This window comes from Pneumocystis murina (genome assembly GCF_000349005.2).
Source record: "Pneumocystis murina B123 chromosome Unknown supercont1.11, whole genome shotgun sequence".
In the NCBI taxonomy this organism is placed as follows: Eukaryota; Fungi; Ascomycota; class Pneumocystomycetes; order Pneumocystales; family Pneumocystaceae; genus Pneumocystis; species Pneumocystis murina.
Genome location: NW_017802369.1, coordinates 246281 through 268087, shown reverse-complemented (window position 1 = coordinate 268087; position 21807 = coordinate 246281). Strand labels below are relative to the sequence as shown.

Sequence of the window (21807 nt, the reverse complement as noted above, 5' to 3'; positions counted from 1 at the left end):
AAAGTAATAAAAAGCATTCAAATATTATGTTATAGATTTTATTCTAGCAAATGTATTTGCATTTATTAAATCTAGAAAATAAACCTATAACTTGATGTTTAAAAAAAGTTCAAAAATGACTTATGTCTATTATAAACTATAAGTTGTAAAAAAGAAAATATGTAACTTCATTGTTTTGGTATCTCATTTTAAACTAGATGCTATAAACCAAATGCAAATTATTAATTGAAAAAATGAGTAAATCTTCGGCTTTGTTCATGTACAATCTAAAAGATAGTAAATTATTTATAAAAATTTAATCCGAATGTATTACCATTTCATCAAGCTTGTATGTATTGAGTTCTTCTTTAATACGTTGTGCCAAAATAGGTGTTAGTCGATTACACGTTGCAATTTCTCCCCTTCTATCATATTCGAATGAAGGCCATGTATCATAAATTGTTATTTTAGGAGAAAAACTAAGAGATTTCGTATTTTTAGTGATAGATGTTTCTGCTGATGATAACGTATTGGGAACATCATCAAACGTAACCAATTCAAGAGGAATGGGAGGTGCAAATTGAATTGGAATATCAGTTAGTGAATGTGACGGTTTAAGATTAGATATCGTTGATGACCAATCTGCATCTAACTCATTTAGTAAACTATAACGAAACCAGGGTAATACATTTAAGGATTCCTTTTTTCATAGGAGGGCAAGGTTTGAAACATGTAGATTGATTGTTCTTGCTTTCTTTAGCTGGATCATTGATTGTCGTTATGCTCATAGAAGTATTTTCACATGTTGATTGAGAAGTTGATGTATCCTTCTCTATATATATATCTTTCTTTTGTTCTTGTATATGATTGTTAAGTTTTAATAAATTATCTTCGTCCTTTTCTATGCTTTTAGAGTTTTCTAAACCATTATGAAAGGAATCCATTGAATTTTTTGTTCCTAAGTTAGTCTTACTTATTTCTTCAATCATACTTTTCTTATATTCTTTGGACATTGCAATTTTAGAGTCTTCAAAATGTAAACTACCTCTAAAAATATTTGAGAGAGTTTTTTTTGATTTTTTAAGCATTCCCTTTCCCTCTTTACTTATTTTCCTTAATATGAAACTTGCAGATGATGCTGTTGATGTGATTGAAATGTTATCTGGTGATGTTAATTTCTTCGTAAAGGAATATATTTCAGAGTTAGTGGCAATGTTGCCTATTTGAGCAGCATCATTCGATATATTTTGTGAATATGCATGATTTTTTGTATGATGTACATTATTTGTGTTAATTGTCTCTAATGATGATAACGATGTAAAAGATAATACTTTCAAAATTTTTGACTTAAAGGACTTTGTTTTTTCAAAAGGTACAAACAATTTAGGGTTTGAGGAATGATCATTCTGGATTATGTTTTGTTCTGTATTAGAAATAAATGTGCCTTCCTCCAGTTCTGGTATTGCTTCGATTTCTATATTTTTTATTTTAGAAATCTCATTATTAACATTGGGCTCTATTTCCTCAATAAATAGGCGAGATTCGGCGTTTTTGTTATCATTAGCTAATGAAATAGAAACATCTGTCTCCACATTTGTAGATGGTTTTGATGTTGTTTTATAATGAAGAATTCGTGTATTCTCTGTTTGAAAAGGTGTATTAGAAACATGAGAATTAATATTATAAACTGACGATGTAGTCGGATTAGGAAATAGATATCCATTACTCCTATTATTGGTTGAAATTCTCGAATGTTTATCTAAAACATGCTTTTCTGACGGTCGTCGGTGAACTTGATGTAAAGAACGAGGAGATAAAAGAGGATATTCTCTTGAATGAATAGAGCGTTTAAGTTCTTGACGAAGATATCCCGGAGAAATCACTGACGCATAAGGACGATGATGTTGTATATATATATTATTCATATTTATTGCTGACGCTGAACGAGGATCAATTCTAGGTAATGAACGAACCATATAACGATCTGTATAAAAAATAATAATAAGCATCCACATATATAACAAAATCTTTTATTTAATTAATACCTTTTGATCTGCTATGAATTCCTGCACTTCTATTACGAGAAAATGAATATTGCTCATTATTATAATCTGTTTTGTTATAATATGAATATCCATGTAGAAATGAAACACGACTAGATGATATCCTAGATGATTGCTGCGGTTCTTCCGTTGTCCAGCTTTGTACAACACTTGCTGCTGCCATTGATTTGACGTTTATTATCAAAAAAAATATACAAAAAAATATTGTAAATTTCAAAAATATCTTTTAAACAATCCACAAAATGCCTATAAAAGACATAAGATCTGATCACTCATATATAAAAGCCAATTCATATGGCTTTATAGCCTTTATTTTAAGCAATTCACTTCTTTATTGAATAAATAGAAATGAGGATGATGATTAATATCGGTTGTTATGAAATCTCAAAATATAATATATACGATTTTATTAAGAAAAATAGTATTTGTTTTAAATATGATAATTCAATACGTTTTTGTTTATTTATTGCTATTTTGTTGTTTATTCTGTATAAAATATGTGTTTTTATAATCGTCAAATTTTTAAGGTCCTATTTTGATATTGTTTTTTTAAATATATATTAAAACGATTTAAAACCTCACTTGCAAAGAGTCTTAATGATTTAAATGGTTTAAACCATTTTAAACTTAATTCTTTATTGTATTTAGAATGGTCGCACATCTTAACACCTAACAGTTAAATAAGATTTTACTAAATTTACAACAGAAATTAATATTAATCTTTCTATGGATTTTTAAAAAGATGTATATAAATATATTTGATTTACTAATCATTAATAATTATTAATAATCATATTTTAATTTATTATAAAAATATAATCAAATATAAACTAATATATGAAGATTGTATATTAAAGATATTAATAATTTTATGAAATAAGATCTAAAAAAAATGATTTGGTTAATATTTATGTTTAATTATTATGTATTTTTATTATAAAATAATAAATAAGATATTTTTAGATAATTAAGGTTGATATAATTTATCGTAAATTAAAATTTTCAACGTCTATAAAATTTTAATATAATTAAGTAGTAGTTATTATAATGAAAAAAGCTTTGTTTGATGGCACGCAAAAGGAGAAATAAGGAATCTTTGGATAATACTAGGGATAAAACAGCTTTGCAGAATAAATCATTATCACTTTTTAATAGAGGATCAAAATTAATATCATTTTTATTTCCACATAGAGGATTTGTGCAATTTTTTTCTAATAATGGAGGCTATTCTAATGAGAATAATGATGTTGGGATGGAGTTGAGGCATACGTTTTCATTTGATGTTCCATTATCAATTTCAGGGTTTTCAAATGTTGGTTTTTATAGGAATATAAAAAAATTAAAAAATGATAAAAAACGGTCAGATTTTCAGCTAAAATTTTTAACTCATATGTATAAGAATGAGCCGCGTAATGATGAAGTATATCAATATGCTCCACTTTTAGATTCATCACATTTATTTGTTTCTCAATATCCAAAAGGAAAACCTTTTCCTCCGATAATTGAAGATGAACCGTCATATTATTACCTTATTACGACATATTTTTCATATCTTATTCTTATTATTTTGGGTCATATACGTGATTTTTTTGGTAAAAGATTCAAAAAACAAAAATATTCACATTTGCGTGCACATGATGTAAGTATGATTTTATTTAGTTTTATTATAGATTTGATTTTTTTTTTGTAATAGGGATACGCACCTCTTAATTCTGACTTTGATAATTTTTATGTTAGGCGACTTAAAATGCGTATAAATGATTGTTTTAGTAGACCTACTACAGGTGTACCGGGTCGGATGATTACATTAATTGAACGTGTTAGCTATGATTATAATAAAACGTTTAATTTTACTGGAAATTTGATTGAGTGCTTAAATTTTTCTTCATATAATTATTTGGGCTTCGCACAAAGTAATGGCCCTTGTGCTGATTTTGTTGAAGAAGTTATTAAGAAATGGAAGTTCAGTAGTTGTGGGGCTAGATCTGATGCTGGTATTTTTGACTTCTAAATTATAGTATATATAATAATGAATTTTTAGGTACTCTTGATTTGCATGTACAATGTGAAGCATTGGTTGCTAAATTTGTTGGGAAGCCTGCAGCATCGATATATAGTATGGGATTTGCTACGAATGCAACTTTGTTTTCTGCTCTTGTATCAAAGGGATGTCTTATAATATCTGATGAACTTAATCATTCATCTATTCGCTTTGGTGCTCGTCTTTCTGGTGCAAGTATTAGAATGTTTAAACATAATAATATGGAGGATTTAGAAAAGTTATTAAGAGAATGTATTTCTCAAGGTCAGCATCGTACACATAGACCTTGGAAAAAAATTCTTGTCATTGTAGAAGGATTATATTCTATGGAGGGGACTCTTTGTAATTTGCCGGGTCTTATTTCGTTAAAGAAGAAATATAAAGTAATGTTTTTTAGATACTTTCTTATTCTAACATATTTAGTTTTATTTGTATATAGATGAAGCGCACAGCATTGGAGCTATTGGGCCTCGTGGACGAGGTGTTTGTGATTATTTTTCTATTGATCCATCAGAAGTTGATATTTTGATGGGTACGTTTACTAAGTCTTTTGGTGCTTCTGGAGGGTATATTGCAGCTGATAAGCACATAATTGATAAATTACGATTTCTTAATGCTGGATCTCTTTTTTCAGAAGCTATGAGTCCTATAGTTGTTGGTCAAATTATGTCTAGTATTAATATTATTCTTGATGAAACTCAAAATGAAGGGAAAAACCGTTTACAGCGGCTTGCATTTAATAGTCGATATCTTCGACTTGGGCTTAAACGTTTAGGTTTTATTGTTTATGGACATGATGATTCTCCTATTGTATTGTATGTTAGCATTTATAATTGTTGATTATTAAGGACCTTATTGGTTTTAGAATACTCTTGTATAATCCTGGAAAAATGCCGGCCTTCTCTCGTTTAATGTTGGAGCGAAGAATTGCTGTTGTTGTTGTAGGTTATCCAGCAACTTCTCTTGTAGAATCTCGGGCTCGATTTTGTGTTTCCGCTGCCCATAATAAAGATGATTTGGATAGGCTCTTGACTGCATGTGATGAAGTTGGTATGAAAATCTATGTTAAATATAATTGCTTATATCATTAGGCGATATTCTTCAACTTAAAAATAGCAGTGGAGCTGCTGGAGAAAATGTGGGTGTAAGACATTTAGAATATCTTCTTAGTGGTGCTTATAAAGTATTTCATCCTCCTCCACGCTGGGCTCTTAAAGATGTTATTGAACGAGGCGTAGATGATGTTAAGGATTAAAGTTTCTACTTTTGATTCTTCTATAATATTTACATTAATATTGAGTTATATATTATATTGAGGGTATTTTTGTTTACTTCATACTATATAACATGATTTCTTAAGTATTTTTACTTTTATTACTATAATTTGTTTATTATATTGCTTTTAAAGAGTATGAATTTTGATTAAGTGGATTAAATTATGATTAATTTATTCTATATTTCGAGAACTTAGTGCTTATTTTAAGGGTTTAACTATATATATTATTTTCTGTAAAATGGTTTTTAAAGTAAGAGGATATATCTTTAATTGCGTTTATTTTATGTTTTTATTTTAGAAAATATATTATATTATTAGGAAAATAAATATTTTAATATTTAGGTTATTTTCATTTACATAAATACATTTGTATAGTGTAAGTATTGGTTTTTTAATTTATATAAAAGCCGAATTTGGAAGTGTATTGGTATAAATATTATTTATGTATTATCCTGTAATATAGGCAATGTATTATCTTTGAAAAATATTTAGATATTTTTAATAATTAAAATGTTTTTCATTTACTATGTTTGAAAAAATAATTAAATAACCTTAATTATATAATAAATGCTATTTCTTTAGTAATTTCTGTATTAGATATTTTTATTTTTTTATAGAAATTAATTTTAAAATTTTGTGTTTAGTAATAATATATAAACATAATCTATTAAAATGTATAATATCTAGTAAATATAATGATATAAATATTTCTGTAGTTGGAGAAACTGTTTTAAATTTTCATAATGATGTCATATATAATAAAAGATGCTTGCAATTTAGAAGAGTATACTGTAAGTTTGTTATAATTAAAGACTGAGAATCCATAAGCTAATTTTCATTAATTTATTAAAATAGTATATAAGTTATACCTGTTCTATGTTTTTGTTTAAAAGAAATACGCCAAATTTAAAATGAGAATAATCTTGCCCTTTTAGCCATAAAGGAAAACTTTATTATCAAAAATATGAAAAAGGAAAATGACTTATATAATTACCTCCTAGAGTTTTGAAAAGTATCAATAGGATCTTCAATAATAGAACGACTACACATAGGTCGAATAGGATATCTTAAAGGGATCCTCAAATAAAAAGATAATAAATATATTAAATGTGCTGTATATCCTAGGCCGGCTGCAATTTGATTATTATCATGCTTATAATAATCCGTATTTGGAAGAAAGATATTACAAATGGTAAAATCAAGAGGTTTATCAATAATTGGTTCTATAGGGAAAACGTTTTGCAATTCAGTTGCAATATGACATTTATATATAGATATTTTTTTAAAAACTTGAGATAAGGTCTCTTTTCTGTGTTGAAGAATTTTTCTGGCATCCTTAATGCAATTTATGACCTTCTGTTGATTTTGCAAACTTATTTTTATAGATTCTCGCCTTATATTTAAACTTTTTTGAAGAGAATATTTATATTCTTTTGCTAAATTAAACAAATTTAAAATATTAAATAGCAAAAAAGTAAAATACCAGCTTTAAATTTTTTATTTTCGAGAGCAATAGTATTCTCTAATTCTGATAAATTTTTAGATGATTTATTCTTTTGTTTTTGAATTTCAAATAGTTTGTAGTATTTGTCAAAATGTTTTTCAAGAGATTTCATTAATATTCTTATAGATCTATTTGCATCCCATATACATTTTTCTAGAGTATTTAGTTTCATAATGTCATGATATGAATAGCATTCTTTAGCCTTTTATTGTTAAAAATATTAGTAGTATTAATAGAAAAATACCTCTGATAGATTAGTAGGCATGTACATGAGTGGACATGTTAAATTATGATATGAATAATATCCATCGTTAAACCTTAAAATAATACAATTTTTTGGAAAGGATGATTTCAAAGAATAAAGCTATTTAGTTAGAAAAATATTAGATAAAATATTATATTCATACATTTTCTCCAAGATAGTTTAAAGATGGGAGATGTGTTGGTTGCTTTATTAATAATCGGAAAGGCCCTCCATTTGATATCCAAACGCAAATTATAAGAGAAGATAGACAAATAAATGATGTTTTTATTGTAGAAAAATCAAATGATAAAAAATTCGGGTTCTATAGATATCTTAGTATGTAAACAAATATATATTGCAATAATAACCATCGTTTTTGTAACAATTTCACTAATATATAAAGGATGCTCTAAATTATTAGTATATTGTTAACATTATTATATAAAATACCAATACTTTTAACATGTAATGTAAAAAATGTATCTACAAGATGATTTTTTAATGCTTTTTCCAAATGTACTAAACGTAATAGTGGCTCTTCATAACTTATTAAGCCACTTCTAACACTATGTTGTCTTATTCTACATGGCGCTAGAGGCTCTAATTCCTTTTCTGAAATATTCGCTTTTAAAATAGAATAATTTATTTCATTTTTCTTGTCACTTTGTTCTTTAAAATCTTCTCTTAATTCATCAAACACTTTATTATTATATATATCATGTTCCTGTATTCCACTAGATATCCCCTGTTTATTCAATTCCTCAATACTTATATTTCTTATAGAAATTCCTTTTAAATGGCATATTTTCTTCTATTATTTTATATTTAGAAATATTATTATCTTGTTGAATTTTATCTTAAAACCTCTATTAAAAAAACATTTTTTAATGAATATCTACTCTTGTTTCCATCCATTTTTTATTAAAACACTTTTATTTTATGCTTTTTTTTTGTTTCAAAAAATATATATGTTTTTAATCCTTTTTTTTTTTAAATAAAAAAGACCTTTATCTTCTAGCCTAATATTCTTTTTGATAATTCATAGATTTTAACTTATTTCTTGCTTTTCATGCTTGAAAATAATAATAATAATTTCTTATTTTCTTGTGACGTTGATTCCTGCAAATTTTAAGAAAATTTGGTTAACGTCCAGCTTAAATAAAAACATTGAATATGCTTCTTTATAGAGATATTATTAGTGGTGACGAACTTATATCAGATGCGTACAATTTAAAGGAGGTTGATGATGTAGTATATGAGGTTGATTGCGCTATGGTTCAAATTAAACAAGGAGAAGTTGATATTGGTGCCAAGTAATATATTTATATTTATTTTATTTTTCTGATTTATAGTCCATCTGCTGAAGGAGATGAGGAAGTAGCAGAAGATGGTGTTGAAATTGTGAATAATGTTGTTTATTCTTTTCGTTTAGTTTCTACAACATATACAAAAAAAGATTATCAAGTTTATATTAAGTAAAAATAAAATAATTTTTAAATAGAAAATTAATATTATTTAAGATCATATTTGAAAAAGCTCAAGTAAAGGGAAAAATGAAGTGTAATATGATTGATGTGTTTTTTTAGACAGTATTTGCAAGAGAATCGACCAGATCGTGTTGAAGTATTTGAGAAGGGAGTGACGACATTTATTAAAAAAGTTTTGGCTAATTTTTCCGATTATGATTTTTTTATAGGAGAAAGTATGGATGTAGATGGTTAGATTTTCCTTTAGATATGTATTTATTTATTAATTGGAAATATAGGAATGGTAGTGTTGTTGAATTATCGTGAAGATGGAATAACACCATATATGACATTTTTTAAAGATGGTCTTAAAGAAGAAAAGCTTTAAGCATATTAAATAGAAAAGAAGCAATATGTATGTAAAATATTAGAAAATATGTAAAGTATATTTTTTTATTTAAAAATGAGATGTGTTATTAATATTGTTATGGGTTGATATGTTTTTCAGACCACCACCATGGATGAAATGCTTTAACACCAATAATATGATTATTATTATCTTGATCTGTGTGATGAATAATATATTTATGTTGTTCAGATTGATTGAACACACTATCAAGACGCATAAGTCCTAATCCAATATTACCAATTCCTGAACAAAATTTACCCACATTTTTTTCTGTAGAATCCTCTCTTACAATATTAGTGGCTTGTACAGGGAAATAAAACTTTAGAGATGGAATATATTTAAGTATAGATGGTGGTGAATCGTTTGGATTATAAAATGAAATAGGAACAATTCGTTTTCTTACAACACCTGCATGATAAATTCTTGTTGTAAGTTCTTGACCAATATAACATCCTTTGTAAAAATTAACTATAAATTTATTAATTTTTTCAAATATATTCATATTTATGTATACTTCCTCCCATGTAATCCAAACAACTTTCTATAGGAAATGCTTTATTTTCAAAAATATCATCTGGCCCTTCTGGAACACCTAAAAGGTATCTCTTTATTCTATAATTTTCTAAGGGCACTTCATCTAATTCAAATGTCGGTTTAATATTGTATGGTAGAATATCTCTTCTCCCCATTCCTGGTGCTCGATAATCATAACAACCAATTGATTCTTTTATTTTACAATCATTCTTCTCGTCTATACCCCATGATGACCAAATACTCCATTCATCATTATCTACTAATTCCAAGGACACTCTTGAACGAAGTTTGTAATGTTTTAAGTGATTAAGTAGATTTTCAACACTACGTACATCACATTCAATAAAAAAGGCTTGATAATTCTTATTTTCTGATATACTTCTACTTTTCCTCCATACAGAATTATGTGCTATTGAATATATAAAAGCATCACATAAAATTCGTCCCTGATGATTAGTTGATTCTTAAATACTCTATAAAAACTATACTTGTGGCAAGAAAAAACCAGAAAAAACGCCACTGCCAGGTCCTTCTGATGGAATATTATTAGATATCATATTTTGAAGGAATTTTCCTGCATCCAATCCGTATATTTCAATTAATCGTCGCTTAGGATTAAGACGAGTCATGCCTTTATCAAAAGGAATTTTTAAAGTATTTGAAAAAGACCTATAATAAAGGTAGAGGAGGCGCTGAAATTTGAGTTTCAGGTCTTTAGTTATCTTCATTTATTTTTATCTAAACGTTAATATTTTTAATATCGGGATTGCCGACGTCTAGGTTGGCCGAGTAATAAGAATGAGATATTAATAAGGTTAAACAGGTAGTATAAAAGCTTTAAAAGCATCTCTGACATGTTTTAGATATATATAGTTTTATATGTATGAGTTTTTCGGATTAAAATTGATTAAATAGAGCAAAAGATAAGCTTATTAATTTAGGATTTTTGACAATATAAAAATGGAAAAAGTAGATAGACTTCAGTTGGAAGCACTTGTAAATAAATAATGGTACTAAGTGTATTTTATGGTTTATTATGTATTTAGGAGTCTATTCGTCTGTTTATTAAATCAAAAACATGTTATGATGTGTTGCCAGTGAGTTTTCGGATGATTGTTCTAGATACAGAGCTTTTAGTTAAGAAAAGTCTGACGATTTTGTTTCAGAATAGTAATTCTGTTTATGCTTTTATTTGAAGAATATTAAGGTTTTAGATATTGTTTCTGCGCCTTTATGGAATATGAAAACATGTACTTTTGCGGGTTTATTGACGGTTTCTGATTTTATTAATGTAATTCAATATTTTCATCAAAACGCATCATATTCTCAGACGTTAGAAGATATTGAAAAATTGAAGTTAGATGGTTTAAGAGGTATTTGTATTTGCTGAAAATGTATTTTTAAGTTGAATTGAATCAGATATTGAAAAAAGTATCAATGCTCCACCCTTGGAAACAATTTCAATCAATCCCATGCGAAGTCTTTATGAAGCATGTGAAAGAATTAGGTTGACAAAAGCAAAACGGATTCCTTTGATTGATCATGATGATGAAACATATCATGAAGTAGTTGTCAGTGTTTTAACACAATACCGTATATTGAAGTTTGTTGCCTTAAATGTATACTTTAGGAGATATGTTTCTTGTTCTGAAATAAAAGTAGTGTTATAAAGAGACGAAAATGCTTCGAAAGCCATTGTGTGATTTATCAATTGGAACTTATGAAGACCTTGCAACTGCTAGTATGGATACACCTGTCATTGATGTAATTTATCTTTTAGCTAAGAGAGGAATATCAAGCGTTCCTATTTTAGATTCAGATGGTACGTTTCTTTGAAATTGAAAATTTAATAATATTTAAGGTATTATATTGAATATATATGAGGCAATAGATGCTTTGGTAGTTTTAAGAGTTAAGGAATTGTAACATAATTAATAGTTATAGCATTTGATTCAATCTGGCTCATATTATGATTTGGAGCTCACCGTTGGTGAAGCTTTATTACGACGCTCTGAAGTAATGAAATTGATAAGTTTCTTTTATTTTATTTTAACAATTTATAGGATTTTGGCGGAGTTCATACGTGTACAGATCAAGATAGCTTGGATGGTATTTTTGATGTTATCAGAAGGTCTAGGATTCATCGATTAATTGTTGTGGACAAAAATGGATGTTTAAAGGGTTTGGTAACCTTATCTGATATTTTACAATATATTATGGTTGAAGAAATACCGAGTCAATGATTTTATAGAAATTTTATATTAATGAATTTATTGTTGATTTTTGTATTTATTTAGAATATTCATTTAATGTTTTTTATAAAAGTATATTGTATTGCAATTTAAAATTGCAAATTTTTCGAAGTATAAAAAATATGAAATAATGGCGTTTTATTAAGTAACATGATATAATTGTTTAACTTGATGTTAGTGGTTTTTAAAAAAAATACATAATTTTTTGTTATAACTATTGATAAATCATACGAAAGTATAGTTACCATTCTGCAACTAGCTTTACTTGTCTATTGTTTTTATAATCTTCTAAATCCTTTTCTGCAGTTTCTGCTCGTTTTTGCCATGCTTCTGATTTCCTTTGCCAATCGAGACATCTACTAAATAACCTTTCTGCCTCTTGAGTTTTGATTTCTAAATGAATTTGTATTTCTTCTTTTTCCTTCTGAGTTATAACAAGTTGATTTTTAAGATTAGTTATTTTTTCTTTGTATTCTAACTCATCTGTAAAGTTCTTGTTAGATTTTGGTAATGTTCCGTTAGAATTTGTTTCTATTAAATTTAAATATTTTTAAAATTTTTTATATAAATATTACCATCTGTATTTGTGCGTGCTGTTGTAAAAGTATTATTGTCTAAAGAGGAAAATTTATTTAACATATGCTCATCCATGTTTGGATCAATGTTTTCTTTATTATCATCATAGAATTTTTTATAAAAATCCTTGTTTTCAGAATGCTCTATTTTGTTTTGGGAGGTATTCTTATTAAATTCAGAAATATGTAGAGATGGCTGAAGCTTTTTTAATTGTGCTATTATTTGTTCCCAATAATCAATTATAGTTTCGATAAGTTTAGCACTTTTCCTTGCTTTTTCTTTTTCTTTTTTTATTACTTTCAATGGACCTAATTGTTCTTTATTAGACAATTTTTCTGAATTTATGATGTCTGAAATATCAGATGAATTTATTTGTCTTCCTAATAAAGTTGGTGCAAATACTAAACCAAGTGCTTCTGGCTTCATGTAATTTAGATCTTTTGGATAATTCAAGATACGTTCTTTTTGCTCTGTACATGTTGCTACTGCCCTTAAAAGTGCAAATACTGAACAAGCTAAATAAAATCTATTTTGATCTTCAATTGTAGATAAGGCTAATGCAAGCATTCGTGCGCGTATTTCAGGTGGCATTAAGACACGGGCTGAGGCTCTGTCTTCTAAAAGAGGAAAAAGAGCTTGAAGTTGTAATTTATTTCCAATAATTCCCCCTGGTAATTCAACTAGTAATTTTTTTATCAAACTAGCATAATCATGAATATTAGGATTTATTTTAAAATTCTCTATATCTGTTTCAAATGATATTTTGGATTTATTTTTTAAAAAGTGTTCAATAAAAGATCTTATAACTGATCGTGATCCATTTACTCTAAAAAGACCAGGTGTTTCAAGACCTATAAGTAGATCAATTATATGAGGAAATATTAAATCAAATACCCTTTTCCAGGATTTTTGTTACACATATCTTAAATATTAATGGAACTTTGTGCTCACTGAACATTAAATTTTCCGGAAAGTTTGTTATATGACTCGTACCCATCTCTTGAACAAGAGATGATAAAGGAACTCCAAATATACCATAAGATTCGTGAGAATTAATGTTACAATATTTCTCAAAGCATTCGTTACAAGGATTTTCGGTGCTGTTTAATGTGTTTACTTCTACAGGATTTTGTACTGATTTTTTAAATATATTCCGTTTAGAATTTGATTTTGATATAGTATTGTAATACTTCTCCGAACGTTTGCTTTTCATTATTTTCCCTATCCACTTCGAGGAATGAAATAATGAATGATTCGCTTGGTATTTACATAATTTTTTAATGAGTTTTTTTTGTGTTTCTGGTTTGTTTTGTTGGCAAATTTGTTCATTAGATTCATTATTTTCTTCTTCACTATTTCTTGGATAACATGGCAGCTTGTATTGTGTTGCTAATGAATTGTATTCTGAAATGAAATCCATACTTCCAGAGTCGGATTGTTTTGAAATACTTGATATAGAACAAAGAGACTTCTCTGATAATATAGGATAGTGTCTTACTTCACAAGATTCGTTGCTAAATATATAAATATCTGTATCTTTTTTGATATCAGACATGTTTTTTGATTTGGATTAGATTAAATATAGCGATTGTTTTTTTTTGAAGGGCGGTAAGAATCAGTTTCCAAAAAGCTATTTTCATATAAATTTTGAGATAATCTAATAAATATTAGTCGGAAAATATATAGTCTAGAGAATCCTAACTGTATTTCTTGAATTTTTATAATTTATTTTTACAAATATACAACTCATTCACTTTTCGATCTAATCATAACAAAAAATTGACTTGTTAAATAGATAAATGAATGATAACGTCTGATATAAATAAAAATTAAAATACAGAAATAATAAAACTTTTAAGGATTTATTTTTTAGAAATTATGGTTGTTTTTAATTCAGTTATATAACCAGAAAAAATGTAATGTTCATTCCAAAATTTTTGTGATAATAGCAGTTCCTACCGTTTTTCCCCCTTCTATATGAAGTTATAAAAGCCAAAGAATGAAAAGAAAAGGTCACCTCGAATAGTAAACCTCATGCCATCTTCTAGAGCAATATCATGGATTAATTCGCAAACCTAGAAATATCAGAAATAATCAAGAGGTATAAAATATGTTTTACCAGCTCTACATTATCGCCAGGCATGACTACTTTAGAGTCTGCATCTTTAGTTTCTTTAGGATGTGAGAGTATAATTGTAACATCTATAAAATTAATAATTGAATAATTTGTTTTTTTTATAAAAAGATAATGTTACCGGAAGTACGACAGAACATTTGGGGACGATAATAATTTACAAAGCCTGTTTTTCTTCCTCCTTCTTTTTCTGTAAGAATGTAGAAGGATGCAAGAAACTACAAAATAAATTAAAAAAGTTTTTTTTTAAATACTTTCTTGCCTTTTTATAGGATTTAACGGTTCCAGTACGGGCAACTACCATTCCCCTACGAACCTGTTCCCTTTTAATGCCACGGAGAAGTAAACCGCAATTATCGCCAGCTATAGATTGGTCTAATTCTTTGTTGAAAGCTTCGATTCCTGTAACTATTGTTTTTATTGGTGTCCCGAACCCAATCAGCTCCACCTCTTCTCCTTTTTTTAATGTTCCACGCTCTACGCGTCCAGTTACAACCGTTCCTCTTCCAGAAATTGAAAAAATATCTTCTATTGGCATAAGATATGGTTTTTGAATATCTCTCTGAGGCACAGGTATATGATTATCGATTGCATCTATAAGTTTCCATATGGAATCTTCTCCAATCTCTTTTTTTTTTCCTTCTAAAGCACATAAAGCAGATCCCACAATAATTGGGGTTTTTTCTCCATCAAATCCATATGTCGAAAGAAGTTCTCGGATTTCCATTTCCACTAGCTCAAGCATTTCTTTATCATGAACTGCATCTACTTTGTTGATAAAAACAATAATATGTTTAACCCCAACTTGGTGAGCAAGAAGAAGATGTTCTTTAGTTTGTGGCATAGAACCATCTGTAGCAGATACAACAATAATCGCTCCATCCATCTGAGCAGCACCTATGGCTTTTAAATACTTTTTACTCTTTAGACGTTATTCGAACCAGTAATCATGTTTTTAATATAGTCTGCATGACCTGGACAGTCAACATGGGAAAAATGGCGCTTTTTTGTTTCGTATTCAATGTGTGATGTTGATATTGTTATTCCTTTAGGATATATAAGTACTTTTAATATTTCTTTTCAAAGAATAGATTTACCCCGAGCCTTTTCTTCTGGTGCTTTGTCGATTTCTGAATAGTCTTTAAAAGATGTTTGATTTATTGTCGAAAGGCACTTAGTAATAGCTGCTCTATAAAATCTTCTATATATTCTTATATGTTTTTTTAAATCTTACGTAAGTGTTGTTTTTCCATGATCAACATGGCCTATAAAGATATTTATTTCAAATTCTCTTTAAATATATAATAGTTTTTACCAATAGTTCCGATATTTATATGCGGCTTAGACCTGTCAAACGTTGCCATATTCCGTACAATTGTTTGTCTATAGATTATTTTTTGATGTTCGATCTGTGACCATATATCTATAGATATTACAAGTTAATTATATTTATTAAATATCAGATATATAAAATGATACTCCATCTTGTATTAGAGGAAAAAAATGGACGTAATGGTTTTGAAAGATTACAGATCTTTATAGCTTTTGTTATCATATTTAAGGTAATCGTGGATTTTTGACGTTAAGGTCTTAGAAATTAGAGTTTACCGATATAAAAAAAGCTTACTACAAAAAACTATAAATTCTATTAATTATTAAAAGTTTTGTATATTTTTTTAAGTTATATTTATTGGACTAAAAAATGGCGTAAGTTTAAGAAAAATACAATAATAATATGTATTTTTGATGAGCTAATTTGTTATAGTGATTTAGTATCTAAACCTCGATCGGAATTGACAGAGGCAGAATTACAACAGTTAGAAGCTTATGAGTTTGATACAGGTCCTCTTTCTGTTTTACAGCAAGGTGATTTGTTCTATTTATTGAATTAGTTTATTTTTAATGAAGTTTTAGCTGTACGGAATCATAATCAAGTGTTAATTAGTTGTCGAAATAATCACAAGCTTTTAGCTCGTGTAAAAGCATTTGATCGTCATTCTAATATGGTTTTGGAAAATGTGAAAGAGGTTGAATTTTAGTAGTTTTTTTATTTTATTAATATCTATAGATGTGGACTGAGGTAGACGAATGTTAATATTTTTTTTCTAATAATTTGTTTAGACCCCAAGAAATGCTAAAGGAAAGAAGGGGAAGCCTGTTAACAAAGATCGGTTTATTAGTAAAATGTTCCTTCGCGGAGATAGTGTTATTCTTATATTGAGAAATACAGTGTAATTGATATTTTATATTATTATGTATCTTTTTTTATGTAACAAATTTATATCATTTATATGTATTATTTATTGTTTTTTTTGCTATATTTTTTTTTCTCTGAGTAATATGTTAAATAATTTATTTTTACTAATTGTTTATGAGCCAATCTTTTATAAAGTTTGATCATATTATGTGAGTTTGGATTTTATATTTGTGTTTAATGTATGAATAATTTCTTCAGTGATATTAGCATTCCATTTCCGACAGAACAGCTTGCATCTCAGGTGGCAGCTGTTTTGTCTGTTGATTTGGAATTGAAGAAGCATTTGGTATATAGAGAAATAAGAGTAGATGGGCTTTATTTTTCTGTAGTGTTTCAGAGCAATGATTTAAAAGTCTTACGTGTCTCTGTAGATTCATTTTTAGATAATATTATTTTAATAATTCGTACAGTAAATGAATGTGGGGATTTGTAGTTTGGTAAGAATATGTTGTATTTATTATAGGAGTTTTTGATGTGCAATCAGTTTGTTTGAGATTGTTTAGAAACGGAAAATAGATGGGAATTTGTAAAAATTTATAAGTTATAATGCTACAATATTTTTTCATGTTTTGATTACATAAGTTTTTTCTTTTGGATATCTTAAGTTGTTGGAGTAGCGGTTTTTTTATTTCGGATTTATAGTTGATAATCATCTATCTACATGATTTGCATTAAGTTTTGAGGTGTCTATATTGGGTTTTTAGAAAGTTTCCTATAATATAGATATAAAATGTGTTATTAGGATGGATTTTTATTGGAGTTTTTATGCTTATTCTTTATTATATTATGTAGATTAGTTAGGAAATTTGCATGTTATTCTATCATAGAAAAGTTGTATATTAGTGAATGTTGAATAATTTTTTGAGTGTTAAAATATTAATATCTATGGTATGAATAAATGTAGCTATATTATTTAAATATATATGTTATGATTGGCTTTGTGGTTGTCAAAATGTAATTTAGAAAATATGAGTTATAAAATATCAAGTTTAGGTTACCGATATTTGTAGATTTTATTGTGATTATTGATTGATCTGTAGAATGTGATTTTAAAATATATTAAGCTAGCGTTCAACATCTTGTAAATGTTTTATAGTTGTTAATAATCAGAATTGTATATATATTGAAACTATGGAAGTATTATAAACTACAGAATGAATTGATATATATTTAATCATTAATACTACTGTTTAAAATTTTTTAATCTTATAGAAATAAGTTTATTTAGCAATTTTAAAGTAGATTAGTTGAAGATTATTTTTTGTTAAGATTTATATATTATTTGTTACAAGGATTATTAAATTTCATAAAAAAAGTTATCTTGGATATTATAAGGATATATGTTATAATAATTAGTTTGAATTCATTTGAATGTATATGATGGCTTTCGTTTGTGTATTAATGAGATGGTCTTTTTATTATAAAATGTATAATTTAAATTATTTCGTTTTTGAAGTTTTCGAGATTAAAGTTACTGGATAAGTATTAATCTAATATAGTTTTGTTTTGATAAAATGCTAAATATTTGTAAAACATTTATCTGAAAAAATGTATTATTTTCAATAGATATGGTTGTTCTATTAAATGTTTATTAAATAAAAGCAACATAGGTCTTTAGTATTAAATGGATAAAATAAATATTTCTAACTTATAATGTTTTAATTTAAAATATTTAAGTTATAGATATATTTTGAATTAATATAAATAGAAATAAGTATTAGATTATGTATATACATTTAAAGGGTTTTGATATTAGTGTTAAAATATGCCAAGTTAAACACAATAGGGTCAAAGTAAAAGTATTCGGTAAATAACATATAAAACAGCAAGATAGCACAATTCTATGTAATGACGGAAGTGGCATGAAAACGGATTTGAAATAATAATATTAGTCTTAAAAATGTATATAGATGAAATAATTTTAATATAAAGGGCTATAATATGATAAATGTGTTGATATTTAGATTTTCGAATGTTGGGTTTTTGAAAATGAAAAAAAAACTATTATAGATCTGTTTCAGTTTTAAATATGATGCAGTACATGAATGCTAGATTTAGATATCGATTTATTTTATTAATTTTATAGAATTATGAACGCTTATTCCAAAGGCTTGATAATGCATAGAGATTTGATAATGCAGTTTAATAGTCATTATTAAAACTATAGAAAAAATATAAAAGCTATAGCAATATTTCTAATGGCTATAATTGGTAATAATAATTGCATTTTTAAGTTTGATACAAATATAGTTTCAAATAATCTGATATATATGTAAAGCTTATTAAGTAAAATCGAAATGTTAATATGAAAATGTATTGATATAACAAAATCAATTAGATAAGTTTTGCTGTTTCCAAAAAAAGGATCGAGTAAATATACAAAAAGTGGAAAAAATACTGCTTGTTTTAATTTTTTTGATTATGATCTGACTCCTAAGAGATAATCGAAGATGTACAAATTAGGAATTTTGGTAAAACCCTTTTTTCTGTTGTTATTATATCCTTTAAAGGAGTTGAATGAGAATTAAATACGGAGCTTTTCGATTCGGTATTGTGTATCCGTGCTCTTAGTTTCCGATGAGATTTTCAAGGGTTTTTTTGAAAAGCTAAAAGGCTACTGCTTTTAGCCCTATATAATATATTTACGTTTTAAAAAATAATAAGCCAATCCCTATAAGAAATATTTATGGCCGAGTGCGTCTATATATTATTTTATGAGAACAATTAATGTAATTTTGTAGCGCTATATCTTGCCGTGTGGCCCTTGCATTGATTTTAGAAAATTTCTTTATGATCTCATTCAAAAATATCTATTGTTAAGTGTATTTTTATACATCCGAAAACAAATGACGGATGTAAAGAAAACGGTAATAAAAAATTGTATTATCTATTAAGGGAAAATATATGTTTATTATGTAAATTACAGCACTTAGTATATGTACATGTGCTTTATTGATAATACTTGCAATTGTCTCAATATTTGCATTTGTAGTATTTTTTTTTTCATAAAAACTCGATAACCGTAAATGTTATAATAAAACGCCACTAATGCTAAATTATCGAATATATAGCACTAACACGAAAAAATGTTTATTAGATTCTTACGTGAATTCTATTGTTTAAATTTTGATATAATTTTATATTATTTTACATGTTTTTGGTGAAAAAAACTTTAAATTTTGGTATTTTATCATTACTATTTAGTTAAATTAAGATAATTGCTTATATATATATATATATATATAAATAGTAACATAAATAATATATTTAATATACAATACGTATATTCATGTAGATCATAGCGTGAAATATACTTTTTTATGTGTATTGCTTTTATCATGTATATCAGAGAGTGTAATATTAGGTTCCTGGGCACTAAATATTTTTCCGACTGAGCATTTGTTGTCTTAGAACTAAGTGGCTTTTGAAACGTTGATCTTTATTATCAAGTTACTGCTAAGGTGTTAACTTAGCTTCTTAACTTTTTTTGGTAAGCGCAATTATAGATTAAGCGAGTAATACGTATGTGTTAAGTGTAATATGTGAACTGAGTAGTTTGAGACTTAGTGCGAAAAGCAGAATTTCTTTATTGACCATTGAATCGAGGGAACCCGGATATTGTGAAGTTCCGGATTATGTCCAGAGACTCTTTCACACGAGCATCTAAAGACAATGTTTTTTATTAAATTGATTATAGTATTAGAGAAGTTTTGAATGTTAAGTATTAAGTTATTGATTTTAAAACTCTAGGTGCCAGGATTTCAGGTAAGTTTTTAGTTACGATGTTATTAAGGTAAATGATATAAATATATAACAGGTTCTGTCAGTGTTATATTATTTTCTATAACGCAGAGCTTTTTTGCGGCATTGTTATTAATTGATTCTTGAGCCTTTTGTTGTTTAAGGCTGAGATTTATTTATAATTATATTAAGACGTTCAAAATGATGCATTGTGTGCATCCGGTGGTGATTCCGAGACCAGAAGAAGAATGGCGACGATTAATTGTTTCTTCTGGGATTCGCAAGCCACGACAGATTTCATTGTATCGGCATCATCCGTATCTTCTTGCTAAGCTTGTTTCAAAATCGAAGCAGGATATTTTAGAGGATCGAGATGGTCCATTTGCTCAATATGTTGTTTCTCCATTTCTTTCGTCAATACTTGAGTCTCATGCACCTGAATTCATTGCTCAGGTATTTTTGGCTATTATTTTCGAAGTGATTTATTTTATTAGATTGTTTGTCTGATCTGGTTTGAGACTGATTTAACATTGTTTTCTATCATTTCTAATGTTCAATCATTGAATCTGTTAAGTCCGAATTCTTTTCCTAAAGAAGAATTCCTTTCATGGAATCGAGGTGTCCTTTCTTCTATAAATATTTCAAAAAATGTTATTTTTCTTGCACTCCTTTTTATTTATCGTTTAAAGGAGAGAAATCCGATGATTCGAGGAAAGTCTGGGAGTGAGTATAGGCTTTTAACAATTGCATTAATACTCGGGAATAAGTGTATGATAGCTTCTTTATTTTGTGTATGATTTATGATTTAGTTCTTGATGATAATACTTATACAAATAAAACATGGGCGGAAATTACTGGGATATCTGTGAAAGAGATTCATGTTATGGAAGCTGAATTTCTTGTAAATATTCATTATTCGCTTCTTGTTTCGAAGACTCAATGGGAGGATTGGCAGATTATTTTGGAAAGACTTTGGACATATTCTGCGGGTTTGATGAAGATTCGGTTTTTGCGGAGTTTACCTTGCTTATCAGTGCCTTCTGATATCGCATTATCTTGTACCAATAGTTTACATCTTTCTCAGTTTATGCCTATAGTATCGACACAGTCTGTTCCCTTAGTTCCTTCTTGGGGTTATTTAAAGGAGTATTCTGTAGAATTAAAACATAAGGATTGTATTTTAGGTACATCTGCTGTATCCCTGGTTAAACGGACTTTATTGAGTCGTATTAATATGCCTTGTTGCAAATCTTAGTTATTTCTTATTATCAGGCTATTAATCAATATGATAGTTTTTTTACTCGAAGTTTTGTTTGTGGTTTAGGCTTTTG

The 21807-nt window shown here is 27.4% G+C and overlaps 11 protein-coding genes across 11 annotated transcripts; 6 read left to right on the top strand and 5 right to left on the bottom strand.

Moving 5' to 3' along the window:
- Positions 1-171: 171 nt before the first annotated feature.
- On the bottom strand, positions 172-2232 carry PNEG_02548 (hypothetical protein). Its single transcript, XM_007876370.1, has 4 exons — positions 2025-2232; positions 668-1963; positions 314-627; positions 172-266 (listed from the first exon to the last, which is right to left on the bottom strand). The coding sequence occupies exons 1-4, from the start codon at positions 2203-2205 to the stop codon at positions 222-224; spliced, it is 1836 nt and encodes a 611-aa protein (XP_007874561.1). The 5' UTR covers positions 2206-2232; the 3' UTR covers positions 172-221.
- Positions 2233-3108: 876 nt separating this feature from the next.
- PNEG_02547 (hypothetical protein) lies at positions 3109-5338 on the top strand (the record flags this gene model as incomplete). Its single annotated transcript, XM_007876369.1, has 6 exons — positions 3109-3681; positions 3736-4036; positions 4084-4466; positions 4507-4898; positions 4949-5133; positions 5175-5338. 6 exons carry the CDS (start codon positions 3109-3111, stop codon positions 5336-5338), a joined length of 1998 nt encoding a protein of 665 aa, XP_007874560.1.
- A 663-nt stretch (positions 5339-6001) lies between these two features.
- On the bottom strand, positions 6002-8027 carry PNEG_02546 (hypothetical protein). Its single transcript, XM_007876368.1, has 9 exons — positions 7972-8027; positions 7558-7918; positions 7476-7516; positions 7271-7429; positions 7108-7227; positions 6843-7065; positions 6354-6795; positions 6229-6307; positions 6002-6187 (listed from the first exon to the last, which is right to left on the bottom strand). The coding sequence occupies exons 1-9, from the start codon at positions 8020-8022 to the stop codon at positions 6098-6100; spliced, it is 1566 nt and encodes a 521-aa protein (XP_007874559.1). The 5' UTR covers positions 8023-8027; the 3' UTR covers positions 6002-6097.
- A 221-nt stretch (positions 8028-8248) lies between these two features.
- Positions 8249-9042, top strand: PNEG_02545 (hypothetical protein). Its single transcript, XM_007876367.1, has 5 exons — positions 8249-8420; positions 8460-8582; positions 8628-8648; positions 8694-8824; positions 8873-9042. The coding sequence occupies exons 1-5, from the start codon at positions 8281-8283 to the stop codon at positions 8959-8961; spliced, it is 504 nt and encodes a 167-aa protein (XP_007874558.1). The 5' UTR covers positions 8249-8280; the 3' UTR covers positions 8962-9042.
- A 16-nt stretch (positions 9043-9058) lies between these two features.
- Positions 9059-10145, bottom strand: PNEG_02544 (hypothetical protein; the record flags this gene model as incomplete). Its single annotated transcript, XM_007876366.1, has 3 exons — positions 9059-9450; positions 9497-9962; positions 10005-10145. The coding sequence occupies 3 exons, from the start codon at positions 10143-10145 to the stop codon at positions 9059-9061; spliced, it is 999 nt and encodes a 332-aa protein (XP_007874557.1).
- A 315-nt stretch (positions 10146-10460) lies between these two features.
- PNEG_02543 (hypothetical protein) lies at positions 10461-11759 on the top strand (the record flags this gene model as incomplete). The annotated part of the gene is made up of 8 exons (XM_007876365.1): positions 10461-10512; positions 10563-10686; positions 10731-10889; positions 10936-11135; positions 11179-11338; positions 11378-11415; positions 11461-11532; positions 11580-11759. Exons 1-8 carry the CDS (start codon positions 10477-10479, stop codon positions 11757-11759), a joined length of 969 nt encoding a protein of 322 aa, XP_007874556.1. The 5' UTR covers positions 10461-10476.
- A 34-nt stretch (positions 11760-11793) lies between these two features.
- On the bottom strand, positions 11794-14078 carry PNEG_02542 (hypothetical protein). Its single transcript, XM_007876364.1, has 4 exons — positions 14047-14078; positions 13239-14001; positions 12344-13195; positions 11794-12299 (listed from the first exon to the last, which is right to left on the bottom strand). The coding sequence occupies exons 2-4, from the start codon at positions 13897-13899 to the stop codon at positions 12010-12012; spliced, it is 1803 nt and encodes a 600-aa protein (XP_007874555.1). The 5' UTR covers positions 13900-14001; positions 14047-14078; the 3' UTR covers positions 11794-12009.
- Positions 14079-14227: 149 nt separating this feature from the next.
- Positions 14228-16047, bottom strand: PNEG_02541 (elongation factor Tu, mitochondrial). Its single transcript, XM_007876363.1, has 10 exons — positions 15958-16047; positions 15794-15901; positions 15713-15743; positions 15576-15667; positions 15420-15524; positions 14741-15375; positions 14600-14696; positions 14464-14546; positions 14362-14419; positions 14228-14317 (listed from the first exon to the last, which is right to left on the bottom strand). The coding sequence occupies exons 1-10, from the start codon at positions 16031-16033 to the stop codon at positions 14268-14270; spliced, it is 1335 nt and encodes a 444-aa protein (XP_007874554.1). The 5' UTR covers positions 16034-16047; the 3' UTR covers positions 14228-14267.
- Positions 16048-16114: 67 nt separating this feature from the next.
- Positions 16115-16713, top strand: PNEG_02540 (small nuclear ribonucleoprotein Sm D2; the record flags this gene model as incomplete). The annotated part of the gene is made up of 5 exons (XM_007876362.1): positions 16115-16185; positions 16244-16344; positions 16393-16505; positions 16547-16558; positions 16600-16713. The coding sequence occupies exons 1-5, from the start codon at positions 16181-16183 to the stop codon at positions 16711-16713; spliced, it is 345 nt and encodes a 114-aa protein (XP_007874553.1). The 5' UTR covers positions 16115-16180.
- Positions 16714-16849: 136 nt separating this feature from the next.
- PNEG_02539 (hypothetical protein) lies at positions 16850-17348 on the top strand (the record flags this gene model as incomplete). Its single annotated transcript, XM_007876361.1, has 3 exons — positions 16850-16884; positions 16934-17275; positions 17318-17348. The coding sequence occupies 2 exons, from the start codon at positions 16850-16852 to the stop codon at positions 17166-17168; spliced, it is 270 nt and encodes an 89-aa protein (XP_007874552.1). The 3' UTR covers positions 17169-17275; positions 17318-17348.
- Positions 17349-20657: 3309 nt separating this feature from the next.
- On the top strand, positions 20658-21741 carry PNEG_02538 (hypothetical protein). Its single transcript, XM_007876359.1, has 3 exons — positions 20658-20929; positions 20971-21244; positions 21286-21741. Exons 1-3 carry the CDS (start codon positions 20678-20680, stop codon positions 21729-21731), a joined length of 972 nt encoding a protein of 323 aa, XP_007874550.1. The 5' UTR covers positions 20658-20677; the 3' UTR covers positions 21732-21741.
- Positions 21742-21807: the final 66 nt, after the last annotated feature.